Source organism: Serinus canaria, chromosome 4A (genome assembly GCF_022539315.1).
Source record: "Serinus canaria isolate serCan28SL12 chromosome 4A, serCan2020, whole genome shotgun sequence".
Classification (NCBI taxonomy): Eukaryota; Metazoa; Chordata; class Aves; order Passeriformes; family Fringillidae; genus Serinus; species Serinus canaria.
This window is the reverse complement of record NC_066318.1, coordinates 573010-589103: the sequence shown is the minus strand read 5'-3', so window position 1 is coordinate 589103 and position 16094 is coordinate 573010. Positions and strand designations below refer to the sequence as shown.

The window sequence follows — 16094 nt, the reverse complement described above, 5'->3', positions numbered from 1 at the left end:
AGCAGGAGTGAAAGCAGAAAACCCAAAATGATCAACAGATGTCAGGAGTGCCAAGGCTGGCAGCAAAGGTTTGCAAATACTGATTTCATTTGGGTGTGAGAGAGCTGCAGACTCTGAGGAAGGAGCTCGTGGTGCTGGCTCTGCCTGCAGTGCTGCCAGGCTGCATCTCAGGGCTGTGCCCGTGCCAGGGGATGCTGGCAGTGCCCTCAGCGGGCAGGAGCAGCAGAGGAGGGCATGGGGCTGCCAGGGCAGGCTGAGGGCACACGGGGCTGGGCCTGGCAGTCTGAAGGAAGGGATGTTCCCCAAACCCTGAGGGGAGTCTGTGCTGTTCTTCCCTCCTCCCGTGGCTGCTGGGGGTGTTCAGAGCAGGACCCAGCTCCCACGGCAGGCACTGCCAGTCAGCTGCTGAACAGGAGCTCCTGCCAGTGCCAGCCCAGGGCTGCACAACCCCCACAGCTCTCACATCTCTCTCTTAGTCATTCATTTGTCTCTGTAGCAGCTTGGCAGAGTTCCTGTGGCATCCAGGGAGTGCATCCTGAGCACAGCCCTCACCACTGAGCTGAGCTGGGCTCTGTGTGCTGCACCTCTGACAGGTACCAGTGCTGCCTTTCACCTGGGGGCCAGGCAGGGCAAAAGGCAGAACCCAGAGGGAGCCACATTGCCCATCTGCTCCTGGCTGTGCAGGGCACACTGCTTGTGCCTTATTAACACTGCTTTAATAATGACATTGTTGGCAGATGACGAGGAGTGGGTCTGAGCACACTGAGCAGGAAACATCCCCTGTAATGATTTGGTTAAGTCTGAAGTGATTGGATCAAAAGCATCTGGTTCCTACCAGAGCCACAGTCCTCTGGGGCTTTGGACTTGCTCTCAGCTCCCCTTCCAGGCTGGGGTGTTGGTTTCATTCCTTGCAGTGGGGACAGTGCATGGGTCCTGCCTGGGCTGGGGACTTTGGGAGCCATGAAAGGAAAATCGTGTAGGTAATGCCTTCAAAACTGTTTGCATTTAGTGTTTGCTGCTTAGCTGCCTGTTAGTCTTTGGTTTTTGCTGGGAAGGGAATGGAACTGGATTCGAGGAACACCTTACAGTTTCAGCAGAATTATTTTCCATGGCACTTTTTCATTTGTCCTGAGTTCAGGCCCATGTCTGAGTTCTGAACCAGTGATATTGAAGAAGAAAAGCATGTGTTTTCTTTGTGCCATTAGCTGGGTGATCTGGTGAGCACTCCTGCTTGCACTCCTGCTAGGGCAGGCTGAGGGAGCTTCATGGTATCTGTAATGCAAAAAAATCCAAACCAGTACCTTAAACATCAGTTTGTGGGAAACATCCTTCCTGGAAAAGAATCCTCTGGTGAGAATTAGTTAAAATATTTGTGCTCACAGTCATCTGCACCAAGCAGTCACTAATGGCTTAATGTTATCCTTGAATTCAAAAAGCCTCCTTGTTTTTGTGTCACTGAGGGTGGCACACCTGCTGGAAACATGCCATGATCTCTAAGCATTTACATCAGCATCTGGCAAGAAAAACTTCCTTGAGAGGAGGAATCTACTCTCAGAAAGATTCATTTGGTGACGTTTTGCAGCATCAAGCAGCCCATCTCAAAAGAAACCTTGTTCTTGCCAATTTTATCAGCATAATTGGATTTGTGGCTGCAGAGCGTTTGATGTAGAAATGAAAAGCAGAACTGAAATGAGTGGGGGGCAGGTGCAGTAGGTTTGTTCTGGTCCAGGAGGCAGGGACACATCTCCTGGAGGCATTTCTTGGATCTGAGGACTTCAGTCCATGGCACTGCCTCTCCAGACTCAGCCCCTTGCAAACCCCTCGTGTCCTGGCCCCTGTGCTGCTGGGGACGGGGTGGCTGCAGCCAGCTGTGACACGTGCTGGACTGGGGCAGCTCCTGCTGCAGCTCCAGGGCAGGGGATTGTCCAGCACAGGTGATGCCAGAGCAGCCAGCTGCTCCAGGGAGAGCAGGCTGGCCTTCCTGTGGCTGCCTGAATTAAATCAATAAGGAGCAATTAAACGGGAGCTGTGGCAGCCTCAGCAGTGGAGCATCCCTGTCCCCATCCCCGTCCCCTGTCCCCATCCCCCTGTCCCCATCCCCATCCCCTGTCCCCATGCCCTGTCCCCATCCCCGTCCCCTGTCCCCATGCCCTGTCCCCATCCCCATGCCCTGTCCCCATCCCCATGCCCTGTCCCCATCCCCATCCCCATGCCCTGTCCCCATCCCCTGTCCCCATCCCCATCCCCTGTCCCCATCCCCATCCCGTCCCATGCCCTGTCCATCCCATGCCCTGTCCCATCCCCATCCCAGCCTGTCCCATCCCTGTCCCCATCCCCATCCCCCCATCCCCATCCCTGTCCCCATCCCCATCCCATCCCCATGTGCCCTGTCCCCATGCCCTCCCGCCTGTCCCTGTCCCCCTGTCCCTGTCCCCAGCAGAGCAGCCCTGCAGGCTGGCTGCCTTGCAGAGCAGCTGGGGCTGAGCTGCTCCAGGGCAGATGCCCAGGGGGGGCGGGCACGCTGCTCTCTGCCCTGACATCTCAGCCTGGCAGAGATGCCCAGCCTGCTGCACCCAACATGAGCATCCCTCCCTCTGACAAGGAGACAGATGCCTCAGCTAGGAAACATCATCCCCAGCCTGTCAGCTGGATTCTATAAATGGAAATAGGTCTTTAAAAGCCAAAAATTATATTTAGTTGCAGTTTGTTTTTTTTTTTTGGGGGGGAGAGAAAAAAATATGAAGAAAAATAATAAATGAAGTCCAAACCCTTCAGAAATGGAACAAAGGAACAACAGAGCACTTAGGCTGGCCCTAATCAACTGCAAATGTTCATGCAGTCATTAAATGTAGACTGCATAGATAAAAGTTACTCTTCTGGCACTCCTTTTATCTCTACCTGAAGCATCCACTTGCCACTCAGGTCTCTGGGTACAAGCCATAAATATTCAGCTTTTTCTGGAATGTTTTTACCCAGTATTTGCTTGTTTTCATCTAAGCTCTCCATATGCAGCAGCAGCAGCAGCAATGAAGTGCTGTGAGCTGGAGGTGTGCATTTAGGGGGTTTAGCCTTGGGTAGCCTGCAGAAGCCTTATCTGAGCAGCTCCTCACAGCCCTGTGAGGAACAGTGAGCCAGAAACCAAGCTCAGCTCTGGCTGGTTTTGGTGTGAAGGAGATGTGGGTGTCCTGCAGCCTGCCCTGGGACAGGGGGTGCCAGCAGAGAGGGGCTCTGTGCTCAGCTGGGGGAGCAGCTCCTCGGGCCCTCTCAGGAGAACTGGGGTTACATTTCCCCTCTCAGGAGAACTGGGGTTACATTTCCCCTCTCAGGAGAACTGGGGTCACATTTCCCCTCTCAGGAGAACGGGGGTTACATTTCCCCTCTCAGGAGAACTGGGGTTAGGTGTCCTCTGAGCCCTCTCAGAACTGGGGTCACGTTTTCCCCTGTTTCACTGACAGCAGCCTGGGGCTTGCCTGGTTATTGCAGTGCGAGGGAAAAAGTGTTCTTTGGAGTTTTCACTTCTCTAGAAACAGACAGAGTTGTTCTTGGGCAGCTCCCACTCCCCGTTTTGTTGTTGGCTGGGTGTCTTCATGGGGAATAAAGGGGAAAGTGGCACCTGGAGAGCAGCTCGTGCAGTGCTGAAGGAATGTGGGCACAGCAGCCTGCCTGCAGCGTGAGCCTCAGGGGCACAGCAAGGTGACAGAAACACTCAGAATGTTCCTTGACTTTGTGCTGGAGCATCTGTGTGGAGTCCCTGGGAGGGGGGAGGTTGTGCAGCCCTTTGTGCTGGTCAGCTGCTCCTTTGTGAGAGCCAGGTGTCCTTGCACGGCTCTGAGATCAGGCTGGAGCCCTGCTGCTCTCCTGGGGCTCTGCAGAGCCAGCCAGAGCCCGGGATGGGGCAGGGCTGGCCTGGGTTTGTCCTGGGATGGGGCAGGGCTGGGTTTGTCCTGGGATGGGGCAGGACTGGGTTTGTCCTGGGATGGGGCAGGGCTGGGTTTGTCCTGGGATGGGGCAGGACTAGCCTGGGTTTGTCCTGGGATGGGGCAGGGCTAGCCTGGGTTTGTCCTGGGATGGGGCAGGGCTGGGTTGGGTTTGTCCTGGGATGGGGCAGGGCTGGGTTTGTCCTGGGATGGGGCAGGGCTGGCCTGGGTTGGGTTTGTCCTGGGATGGGGCAGGGCTGGCCTGGGTTTGTCCCAATGTATTTTAAGCCTTCAATGTGTTACTGTTTATAGTTAATTACTTATGAATAATATCTAGTTCTAATAATTCACATACAGGGCTGTTGTGACAACAGCACCTTGTCTGAAATATGGGAATTTGCAAATGGAAGGGTTAATTAACAATAAGAGAGTAAGGGAGAAGGTGCAGGTGGATTGGCAGCACTAGCAGAGTAACAGGCAGTCTTTGTGTGGCTCTGAGCAGCACAGAAATTAGGAGGAGGCAGGAAAAGTCTTAACTGCTGTAGGAACTTAGAAATTAGTCTGGTGCCTGCAAATCTCATCTGCTTAACAGAATTGTTGGAAAACTTCTTGGACTTTGGAGACCTGATTTGGAGAGAATTGCAGTGGTGAAATAAAATGGGATCTGTTACTGTGCAAAGACCAGTGGAGAACTTAATCCTGCATGGGACCTGCTGGGGAGTATCAGAATACATTTGCCAGATGCAAGATAATGTCAAGTAAATATTTAAAGCTGTAATGGCACCACGGCGTGTTGGAGCACAATGAAGCACTGAAAGGGAGTTAAATGCTCTCACTGCAGGCAGCTCGTCCCAGTGAAGGGAGGCAGTGCTCACCTCACAGGTGACAGCCAAGGGCAGGCAAACCCTGCTGGCTGCTCAGAGGTGGTGGAGACTCTCTGGTGGCCTGGAAAGACTTTACCACCTACTCTCTGCTCCCAGCATCACTTCACTGTGGCTTTGCAGCTGTGGTGCTTTTGTGCTGTCACGTTTCTGCAGGGATCCTGTGGTGTGCAGGAGTTGTGGCAGCTTTGGGTGCAGCTGTGTGTCAGAGAGCAGCCAGGGTGTAGATGGACACTGCTGAGCACACCTGGGCTCTGCAGAGAGCCTGCTCACGTTGTTCCATCAGAATCTTCTGTGGAACTTTATCTACTCCCTCTCTAGTCTTCTGACTGTTCCATTTTTTCTGGGTATTGAGTGATGCACATAAAATCAGAGTGGTTTGGGTTGAAAGAAACCCTAAAGGTCACCTCGTCCCACCCCTGCCGTGGCAGGGACACCCTCCCCTATGCCAGGCTGCTCCGAGCCCTGTCCAGCCTGGCCTTGGGCACTGCCAGGGGTCCAGGGACAGCCACAGCCTCTCATACAGTGATGGAGTCCCTACAGGTGGAAAAGACCTCCAGGACCATGGAGTCCCCCCACCACCCTGGGTGGGGCAGGATCACTGAGTGTCGTTCTAGGGAAGAAGTTCTTCCTGATGCCCAGGCTGGGGACAGCATGGCTTGTTCCTGGTTCTCTGGCCAGCCCGAGCTTTGGCCTCTCTCTGCCCAAAACTTCAGTGAAGTTGCCATTATTGTCTCCTCCTGGAGGGTAGCTAGGTGAGGTGCAGTATGCATGCAGTGTCAGCAGCACTGTTTGTGTTGTGCTCACCCACAGCTGCTCCCAGTGCCCTTCCAGGCCACTGCCCACAGCGGGCACTTTGTCTAGCCATGATGTGCAGCTGAAGCTGTTCCTCAGAATCCACTAATATGTGACATGCAAAGCATTCCTGGAGAGAAGCTTCAGTGCTGGAATGTCAGATATGGCCAAGGGAAAGCTCCCTTCTGTTGTCTCACCTGGTGGGAGAGGAGAATTGTGCAGGGCTGGGGCAGGGGCAGGGGCTGAGCAGAGGAGAGTTGGGCTGGGCAGGGGCAGGGGCTGAGCAGAGGAGAGTTGGGCTGGGCAGGGGCAGGGGCAGGGGCTGAGCAGCCTGAGCTGGCAGGGCTGAGGCAGGGGCTGAGCAGAGGAGAGTTGTGCTGGGCAGGGGCTGAGCCCCAGGACATGAGCAGCCTGAGCAGAGGAGAGTTGGGCTGGGCAGGGCAGGGGCTGGGGCAGGGGCAGGGGCTGAGCAGCCTGAGCTGGCAGGGCTGCAGGGCTGAGCCCAGCCTGTGCCAGCCCTCAGTGGGACACAACAATTGCAGCAGTAGCCCCAGTCAGAGAATGGACAGAAGCCTTTAATGTGTGTGAGAGTGACAGTGAGTCATCCCTGGTGGCCGGGGTTGGCAGCCACAGGCAGGGGACAGCTCCATCCCACATCTGCACAGAGCTCAGGACAGCAGAGCAGCTCAGAGGTGCTGCTCCTTCTCTCCAGGCTGGGCACGGAGCACCGAGCAGGTAGGGCAGCTCTGGGGCGGGGGTGGTGGCACCCTGCACCTGCAGCTCCTGTCCCCTTCTCCAGGGCATGCAGGGGCATGCAGGGGCAGCACAGAGCTCTGGCAGTTGTGTGTCCCTTGTGACATTAATAGACAAAGACTAAAATGCTAATAACATTGTGTGAAATGCTCTTTAGAATTTCAGTTCAGGAGCAGAGTGCCTGGGTGGAATGGAAGTTCCAGATTTGTAGATTTAAAGGTAAGAGGAAAGGTGGATTTGTTTGCAAAGACCTCGTTCCTTAAATGAATTCTTTGAGAAGCTGTTAAAAAATCATTTATTGTTTTCCTGCAGTCCCTTCAGGTGCAAGTTGTGGGGGCTGGTGTTAAACATGCAGAGAGTGCTTCTGTGGTGTAGAGAGCAGTGGAAGGACTCGGGCACTGCTGGCTGGGAGTGGTGCAGGAGGTGCTGAGAGCACGGATTGCCAACTGGAGCTGCCCACAGCAGGGCAGGGCTCAGGAGCCAGGGTTTGCAGGTCCTGTGCACCCCAGCACTTGTTTTGAGAGTTGTTTGGGCCAAATATTCAGCTGCTGCAAATCGCTCTGAAGCTTTTCTTGATACTTTTTTGTTTAACTGGAGTTGGTGTGAATCCACACGTTTCAGACACTTACAGCAGCTGTGTCCTTCCAATGTTTTAAGGTTTTTCAATCAACTTTCAGAATAAATGGTTTAATTCCTTTGGAGGTACGTAGAGTCCCAGTAGGCAGAAATACAGTAATGACAGAAAATATGGACTTTTCTCTGATATGGATGATTTCAAAGCAGTACAAAAGCGAGTGTGGTATCCCAAGGCAGCTCCCCAACTACACTCTGCAGCATGCAGTGTCCTTAGTTGAGCAGAGTGGCTTTTTCTGGTAGTGGAATAAAGACCACTTACTAGCTCCTAAAAACCAGAAGGTAATTTCTAGCTCAGTGTTGAAGCAATGTCTTTTTTCTAAGACACACATTTGTCTTTGCTAACTTTGATAGACTGTTGTAAGCTAGGGGACTGCAGCTTCATGCACTGGAATGTGAAATGTGAGGGTTTTTTCTTAGAGCTCTGCTGTGCTTGCTGCCTTGGGTTGTTTTTTATGTCATTTACGGTGCTGAACATCAATGCGAGCACGTTATGCAATGTAGTACAAAAATACACAAAGGCAATAACCTCCACTGTTCCTTCTGCTCTGACACAACAGCCTCATTTGATCCTTTTGCCTTTGGATTTCTGGAGAAGTTAATTCCAAGCAGTGCATTGCATCTGGGGTGTTTGAGTGTTTGAGCAGCGGCAGGAGCTCCTGGGGCAGGCTCAGCGTGCTCCCACAGCTGGCAGTGGGTGCTGGCTGTGCAGCTCCCAGGGTGGCAGCCCCCCAGGCATGGAGGTCACCTGTACAAACGTCTGAATTTCATGGCAGGTTGTGTGGAAATGTGTGCTGGTTTGTAAAAATCTGCGTTTCATTTCTGTTCTGTGCCCTTGTCAGCGCGTCCTTCCCCTGGGTGACAGCGTGTCAGTCAGGAGTGACAGCCCAGCTGGCCTTGGCTGGCCTGTGTGAGCAGACCACGATGTGCTGGGCCACAGCCACCCAGCTGAGCTATTTCTGCTTTGACTGAGCACAGGCTTGGGGTTTAACTCTTTTCTGCAAACCCATAGCCTTGAAATCCCTCTTGGGTCAGGCTGCAGAGTGCCAGCAGCGTGGAGCCCAGGTGTGAGCCCAGGTGTGAGCCCAGGTGTGAGCCCAGGTGTGAGCTCAGGTGTGAGCCCAGGTGTGAGCCCAGGTGTGAGCCCAGGTGTGAGCTCAGGTGTGAGCCCAGGTGTGAGCCCAGGTGTGAGCCCAGGTGTGAGCACAGCCCCCTCCGTGCCCACAGCCATCACTGTCAGGGCTCTGAGCTGCACCTCTGTAACTTGCTGGGTAAATTTTTGGGTGTGCATCAAGTGATTTGTGCAAAATCACCACCTGTGGTGGGAATTCAGCTTAACTAAAGCTAAGTCTAAGAAATCAGCGTGAGACAATATTGCAGCCTTTCATTTGTTGTTGAACTGGTTTGTGTACATGTGTTTGTATATTGGGTGTCTGTCTGATTAAACCTAATCTTTAACCTGTTAAAATAATTTCCGACCTCAAAACGAAGAGCAGTGTTAATTTCAGGTCAAATTATATTTTTTTTTTTTTTCTGAAAGAACTTCTCTGCTGCTCAGCCCCTGTGTGCCTGGCTCTGGTCAGAGCTCTTTGCCCCTTTGGGTGGGTGCTGAGGCACAGCAGGGCCCAGGGTTCTGCTGCTCCCAGGGCTGTGAGAGCCCTCCCTGCACCTCTCCAGGGCACACCCTGGCTTTTGGCTCCTGCTGATGAGTTTTCTGTGCTTTGCTTTGAGAAATTTCCTCTGAGGCCATTTCTCTGCACTGCTCTTTCTGTAGTGAATTTTAAAACACTTGATTTCTTCATCCTTCCCTTTGTTAATCCTCAGTAAATGGGGCAGATAATTGGGAGGTGTCACCTGTCCTTTATGAATGGCTCTGTTCTTGTCTGCTCCTTCCAAGAGGGATGCCCAGGAGCTGCAGCTGCAGTGCCAGCCTGGAGCTGGCTGCCAGGCTGGGGCTCATCCCCTGCTCCCCGAGCAGCACTCCTCCTTCCAGACTTCCAGGAGGGATGCAGTCTATTCTTTGAGGATTTTGTTGCCATTTTCAGGTCGCTTTTCCTTGTTTTGCTTTTCCTAGAGGATTCTGATCTATTTCAGTTCTTTCTTTGTGGTTTTGTTGTTTTGGTTTTTTTCTTCTTCCCAACACTAGGGAAGTTTGTCTCTTTTTGTAGCCCAGCTGTTGACAATAATGCTCCATAAATAGGAAGAAAAAAGGCACTTCTCTCTATTTCCCTTATAATCTGAAACTATTCTCCTAGCTCCAAATAGGGCTACATTAATAATTAAATTCTCATTAAAGTTACGATACACAAGAGTTTTCTAATATTTCATAAGCAGCAAAGTAAAGCTGTGCAAAGCTCTCAAAAACTGCAAACTTCCCACTCATCCTGGACCTTTCCAGCAGGTCTGCTGGCACCTTCTCCCCTGCATGCCTGATTTTCCCCACACTTCCAGGATGTTCCCTTGCTTTTCTCCCAGACTTTGTCAGTGAAGAACGTGAGTGCACTGTGACACAAATTGTCACAGTGACTTCTAAATTCACTGTGAGCTGGTCAGAGTGGGGTTCATGCTAGGCAGGGGGGTGAGGCTCACCTTTCCCTCTGCAGTTGCTGTCCATCTCTCCTGTGTTCCGTGGTGCTCCTGTCCTGTGCTCTTGGGGCAGAAGGAGAAAGGTCTGCTCCAGCAGCTGCTGTGGCAGCCACAGCTCCATCCTAAGGGCCAGACCCGTGGTGGCCGTGCAGTTTGGGGGGTTCATCCTCTGCAGCTGGCCAGGCAGGTCCTGCTGTGCAGTGCCCGCCCTGGAGCCAGCCCTGGTGCCATGCAGTGTCCCCAGCTCTGCACCGGTGTGCTCCCAGTGCCCCCAGTGCCCCCAGTGCTCCCAGTGCTCCCAGTGCTCCCAGTGCTCCCAGTGCCCCCAGTGCTCCCAGTGCCCCCAGTGCCCCCAGTGCTCCCAGTGCCCCCAGTGCCCCCAGTGCCCCCAGTGCTCCCAGTGCTCCCAGTGCCCCCAGTGCCCCCAGTGCCCCCAGTGCTCCCAGTGCTCCCAGTGCCTGCTGCTTCCCTAACACACGCTCCACAAAAAGCAGTGGCACCCTGGAGTTACTGTCTGTCTGTCTGCTGTGCTGCATGCCCCAGCCCACCTGCTTGGAAAGCAGCCAGCTTGCATTTGTTCAGCAGATGGGAAAAGCAGGAGAGCACTCGGAACAGGCTGAGCAGAAATGAATAAATGACTGACTGAATGAATGTTTGTTCATTCATTCAGTCAGTCATTTATTCATTCCTTCCTTCATTCCTTTATTCCTTCATTTACTCATTCCTTCATTCCTTTATTCATTCCTTCATTCCTTTATTCATTCCTTCATTCATTTATTCATTCCTTCATTCATTTATTCATTCCTGCATTTATTCATTCCTTCATTCAGGGGCAAGCACAGCAGAGCAGTGAGCTGAGCTGCAGAGCTCAAATGACAGTGGACACTGCACTGCTGGGGCAGGGGTGGCACTGGTGGGACACGGTGACACTGGACAGGCTGTGGTGACCCTGCACTGCTGGGACGTGGTGACTCTGTAGTGGTGGAGCAGGGGTGGCACTGGTGGGACACGGTGACCCTGGACAGGCTGTGGTGACCCTGCAGTGATGGTGCAGGGGTGGCACTGGTGGCACTGGTGGGATGTGGTGACACTGGACAGGCCATGGTGACCCTGCAGTGATGGTGCAGGAGTGGCACTGGTGGCACTGGTGGGACGTGGTGGCACTGGACAGGCTGTGGTGACCCTGCAGTGATTGGTGAAGGGGTGGCACTGGTGGCACCGGTGGGACGTGGTGACACTGGACAGGCCATGGTGACCCTGCACTGCTGGGACGTGGTGACTCTGTAGTGGTGGAGCAGGGGTGGCACTGGTGGGACACGGTGACCCTGGACAGGCCATGGTGACCCTGCAGTGATGGTGCAGGAGTGGCACTGGTGGCACTGGTGGGACGTGGTGGCACTGGACAGGCTGTGGTGACCCTGCAGTGATTGGTGAAGGGGTGGCACTGGTGGCACTGGTGGGATGTGGTGACACTGGACAGGCCATGGTGACCCTGCAGTGATTGGTGAAGGGGTGGCACTGGTGGCACCGGTGGGACGTGGTGACACTGGACAGGCCATGGTGACCCTGCAGTGATGGTGCAGGGGTGGCACTGGTGGCACCGGTGGGACGTGGTGACACTGGACAGGCCATGGTGACCCTGCAGTGATGGTGCAGGGGTGGCACTGGTGGCACCGGTGGGACGTGGTGGCACTGGTGGCACCGGTGGCCCTGGACAGGCCGTGGGCACTCAGAGCCACGTGCTGCTCGGTCCATGGAGCCTCTCAGAAGTGGCTGCAGCCTGACTGAGATCAGCCCGTGAGAGCTCACTGGTTCAAGCCCTGGAGCTCTCTGCTTGCCCAGTGTCTGAGTTCTTGGAGACACTGCCTGCCCATCCCAAAATCAGGCTCCAGTCATGCCTGCCATGGAGCTGTCCTGTGGTGCCAGTCAGAAACCAGCCCAGGCAGTGGCTCCAGAGAGGAAATTCACAGAACTGGGTTGAGAGCCAAGAGCAGGCGCTGCTCCCTGGGAAGGGAAGGGAAGGAGCTGGGCTGTCCCTGGCAGCCCTCGCTGTCACACCCCGTCCCCAGATGCAGTGGGAGCTCCTTCTGAGCCCACTTTTAATTCTGAACACTCATCTAAACAAAGTTGTGTCTTTCACAAGGTATTTTTGCTGCTTTGTTCCTTTCAGTTTGAAATAAGCTGGTGTGGTGCCTGGGGCTGGGGGTGTGCTGGGGAGGAGGGAGTGGTGCAAAATGAGGGACTCCAGAAATGGCTCGCTGTGAATAAAAATTAGAGAATTGGCTGCTTGTGCTTCCTGTAATATCTGTGCTCATTGTGAAAACTGCAAGTCAGAGTCAACCAGACTTCAAAGTTGGGAGCACACAGCTGCAAGCTGAAAATAAGATTTCTGGGTGATGCAGAAGTGCCAGAAAGGCTGTTTGGTAAGAATACTTCATCAAGATTTGGCAAAGCTTAATGCGAAATGGTTTGGATAGGCTCTGTTGTCATTAAGAGTTCTGATGTTTCACAACCCCAGAATAGAAATTTTTCCAATTAGCTTGCAAGTATTAATTGTGCTCTGAGTTTATGATGTCGTGCAGGTGGCTGACAAAAAAAAAAAAATCATACCTTCAACTGGGAGGGAAACAAAGCAGTCATGAAAAGAAGCAAAGAGAACTTTTACTGCCCAAAGACCTGAGAGATTTCCATCAGCTGTCTCAGAAATGTTGTCACAGCTCAGTGCCCCACAGGCAGTGCCCTGAGATGGGTGGGATATCTTAGAGAGGGGTTTAGACCTGTTCCTGTGAGCAGCTGAGAGCAGCCTGCTGGCCCTGGGTCTGCCCTGAAAGGAAAAAAGAATAATTACTTCAAATAGCAATAATTGCTGACAGCTCCCAAGAGCCCCGGGCCTGGGTCACCTCAGGGTGACCTCTGTGTCCTTGTGGGGTCAGGAGGGACAGCAGGAGGGAGGTGCTGGGGGGGCATCGCTGGTCTGTGTCCTGGGGGTGGCACTGGGGGGGACAGTGACACTGGGGGTGACACTGGGGAGGTGACAGTGACACTGGGGGGTGACAGTGACACTGGGGGTGACACTGGGGAGGTGACAGTGACACTGGGGGTGACAGTGACACTGGAGGGATGACAGTGTGGAGGTGACAGTGGAGGGGTGGCACTGGGGGGTGACAGTGGAGGGGTGGCACTGGGGGGTGACAGTGTGGAGGTGACAGTGGAGGGGTGGCACTGGGAGGTGACAGTGGGGGGGCGTTGGCTGCTGCTGTCACCACTCCCCAAAGCCGTGCTGGGGGAATGGCTTTTCCTGCCCTGTGCCAAAGAGAAGGGATTTCTTCACTTTGTGCAGCATTTCAGAGGTGCTCTGATGCTCTCTGGGGCTTGAGGACCTCGTGTGTACAGACACGACTTCAGTCCTTCCAGAATGCCAGAAAAATGAATTTACTGCCAGTGTAAGGCTCCTGGGGCTCACAGCATGCAAAACTAACCACTGTGAAAAGTTAGGGAGCTGAGGAAGATTTCGTGTTTCAGGTAATGAGCTGAAAGGTTCATTCAGGAGTGAATGGATCCATGGAAGTACAAGTTTTGTTTAAGTTGTGTCATATGCATGCAAGAGCAATGGCCCAGCAGGAGCAGGAGGATCTGTTTGTTTTGCCTGGATTTGATTTGCCCTGTGTTGCTCTAGCCTGTAGCTAGCAGAGCAGGAGGCTCTCTGTGAAACAGGGGTAAGATATTTCCTTACAGCTTTATTAAAGTCTGAATTGCATCAAAGATGATGCAGCTGGAACCCGAGCCAGGGCCTATGGACAGGGTTGATGTTATGGTTTCTGGCAATTCTGGATGGGACTGAAATGCAGTTGGACATAAAAGAAAGACACACACCAGCAGACTCTTTAGCTGGTGTGTTTATATAAAGCAAACGTGTTTGAATTTATCTGGGAGAACATCCTGGTGCCAGCAGCCATCCTAAAGATTGCTTTCTCTCTCTAAAGCTTACAGGAAGAGGAATTTTTTTTCCTAGTGGCTTGTTGACAGCAATTTTTTATTAATGTAATTATTATTATTATTTTATTTGAGCTAAAGAAAGTGCTACAGGGTGATATTTAGCAAGCTGAATGTTTTGATTAGGAAACATAACAGTTTCTGCAGTTATTTTACATTCACTGCTCAGCAGATCCCTCTCAGCTGCTGTGGGTTGCCCTCAGCTTGGCTGAGGTGGCCCAGGGACTGCACCATGGTGCCAGCAGCTGTTTGCCAAATCCTGACAGCTGGCATCCAGCTGTGGTGCTGCTCTGCAGATGCTGCACGCTCTGAGCTTGCTCAAACCAAGACCTTTGGAGGGCTGACCCTTCAGCACCTGTGGCTGTTGGCTGCTGTAATTGCTGCCAGGGCTGCCCTGGGGCTCTGGCTGTGTTCCTGAGCACAGCTTGCCCTTCCAGAGCAGGACTGGCCCTGCTGAGGCCATCAGATGGCAGCCCAGACCTCGAGCTCCACTGACCTGCTGCTCCCTAAACCCCTGGAGCTTTCCTCCTGGATCGTGCATCCCCTTGAATGGCACTTTCATAGATTATTGGTGTGATACCTAATTATTGGGGGCTGGCTGCAGTCTGAAGAGGCTCAGCAGCCCAGGTGCAAGGCTGCTGTGCTGGATCAGGGAGGCCTTGAGGGAAGGGGCTGCCCACGGTGAGCAGAGCAGCTGCCAGGGTGAGTTGATCTCCCAGATGTGACTCCTGCCAGGGAAGACATCCAGTGCATGAGAGTGCAGTGGATAATGTTTGGTTGGGGGGGTCCATGTTAAATCTGATGCTTTTTAAGATGTCCGTGTGTTGGCAGATATTTAGGAAGCAGTTAAACTGTTAGAATTAATGGCCATCAGTTTGAGAACCAGATAAACTGACCTAGTGCATGCTGGTGCATGTTTCAGACTAGACTGCTGCTAGACTAGTCAGTAGTTACTTTTCTCATTGCTGAAATTGTAGGATTTGGTTTTTTTAATGTTTGTTTTTCATGTAGGGTTGGGGAATCCAAGTTTGGTTTTGGGTATGGTTTTATATCTCTGTGTTACACTATAAATAACAATTTATATATTTACAGTATAAATAAATTGGTGGTTAGAGGCTGTCTTGTGAAAAAGCAGCTCATTTTTGTTCATGGGAGATGGTCTGTGCCTAAAACTGTGAGCTGAGGAATCTCACTATCTCTGTTATTAAGGCTTCATTTTTTAGCTAGTGGAAAAGTGTTTCAATTCTTTCTGGTAATGTAATACATTGAGGTAGCTGGAACTTCCTTTATGCCATATATTTTATCTTTTTCCCATTTAATAGTCTGACCCCATTCAGAAACATTTCAGACTGCATTATTAATGGCAGCATTGATTTATAAGATCAACTTTTAAAACTCCTTGCTGTTTTACAAGACAGCCATCAGAAGGATTAATGTGCTTTCTCCTTGTTCATCTCCACTTCTGTCTGCTGAAAATGTCACTGGGTTTTCCCTGCTCTGAGGATGGGGTGTAATTCCATTTCCTGGGAAAGGGCTGTCCTTGGTGGCTGCAGGTGTGGAGGGTGGCAGTGCAGACACTGCTGTGGCCAGGCCATGAGAGCCCAGGGCTGGGTTTGTTTTCCTGAGCCTGCATGCAGAAGGGATGGAGCTGTGCTGTCCTCAGAGCGGGTGGTGTTCTGCTGTTCATCAAAGCTGCATGAAATGGGATAAGTGTTGAGGTCTGTGAGAAGCATTCTTTATAAAAGTGAATGTATTTTCCCACCATGACTAAGATACTTGACACTTGAAAGTTTATTTTCCTTCCTGTGAACCTTTCCTGCCCTCTGTCTCTCCCCACCCTGACGTTCTGTTGATTTGCTTCTGGGGTCTCTTTCCTGGGGCTCTAACCTGAGTTATTTTGTTGTGTGGTGACACAGTTATGGATGACGCTCCCCCTGGCACTCAGGAGTACATTATGTTACGGCAAGATTCCATCCAATCTGCGGAATTAAAGAAAAAAGAGTCCCCTTTTCGTGCTAAGTGTCACGAAATCTTCTGCTGCCCACTGAAGCAAGTGCACCTCAAAGAGAACACAGAGCCAGAAGGTTTGTGGCGCTTTGGGTCCATGTTCTGTTTGTTGGGTCCCCTGTGTGTGTCGGGGTGTGCTGTGTGTCCCAGGCTGGTGGGGGGAGCCGTGCACTGTCCCTTGCTTGCTGTCAGTGTCGGGTGCCCCGCAGGGCACTGGGACTGAGCCCCCACGGGAGCACTCTGGGACAGAGGCCACGCTGCTTTCCTCCAGGGACCTCTGCTTGTTCCAGCTCCCACCATCACACTCTGCCCTTTCTCTGCCTGCCAAAAGCTGCTTGCTCCTCAGACGGGTCCAGGTCCTTGGCAGTAGCTCCTGGAGCTCCCTCTGCTCTCGGTCTGGCTCTCAGGTCGGATCCGGCTTCTCCCCAGCACCTTGCACTCCATAAGGCTTCTGCACAGTGCTAGAGAATGCTCATGGCAGCTGTTCTGGGTGAAGCAGGATGAACTTTGTGTGTAATGCACGCCTGGT

General features: G+C 52.6%; 1 protein-coding gene across 3 annotated transcripts in view; it reads left to right on the top strand.

The window, feature by feature from the left end:
- The window catches only part of FGF13 (fibroblast growth factor 13), a 187402-nt gene that overhangs the window by 88024 nt on the left and 83284 nt on the right, over window positions 1-16094 (top strand). For 2 of the 3 annotated variants that reach the window (XM_050974397.1, XM_030228837.2), the window contains one exon: window positions 15475-15642. The exons of the other annotated variant lie outside the window; for it this stretch is intronic. In XM_050974397.1, coding sequence (XP_050830354.1) covers window positions 15475-15642 — 168 coding nt within the window. The remainder of the gene's footprint in view (window positions 1-15474; window positions 15643-16094) is intronic. 3 annotated transcript variants of the gene reach the window in all.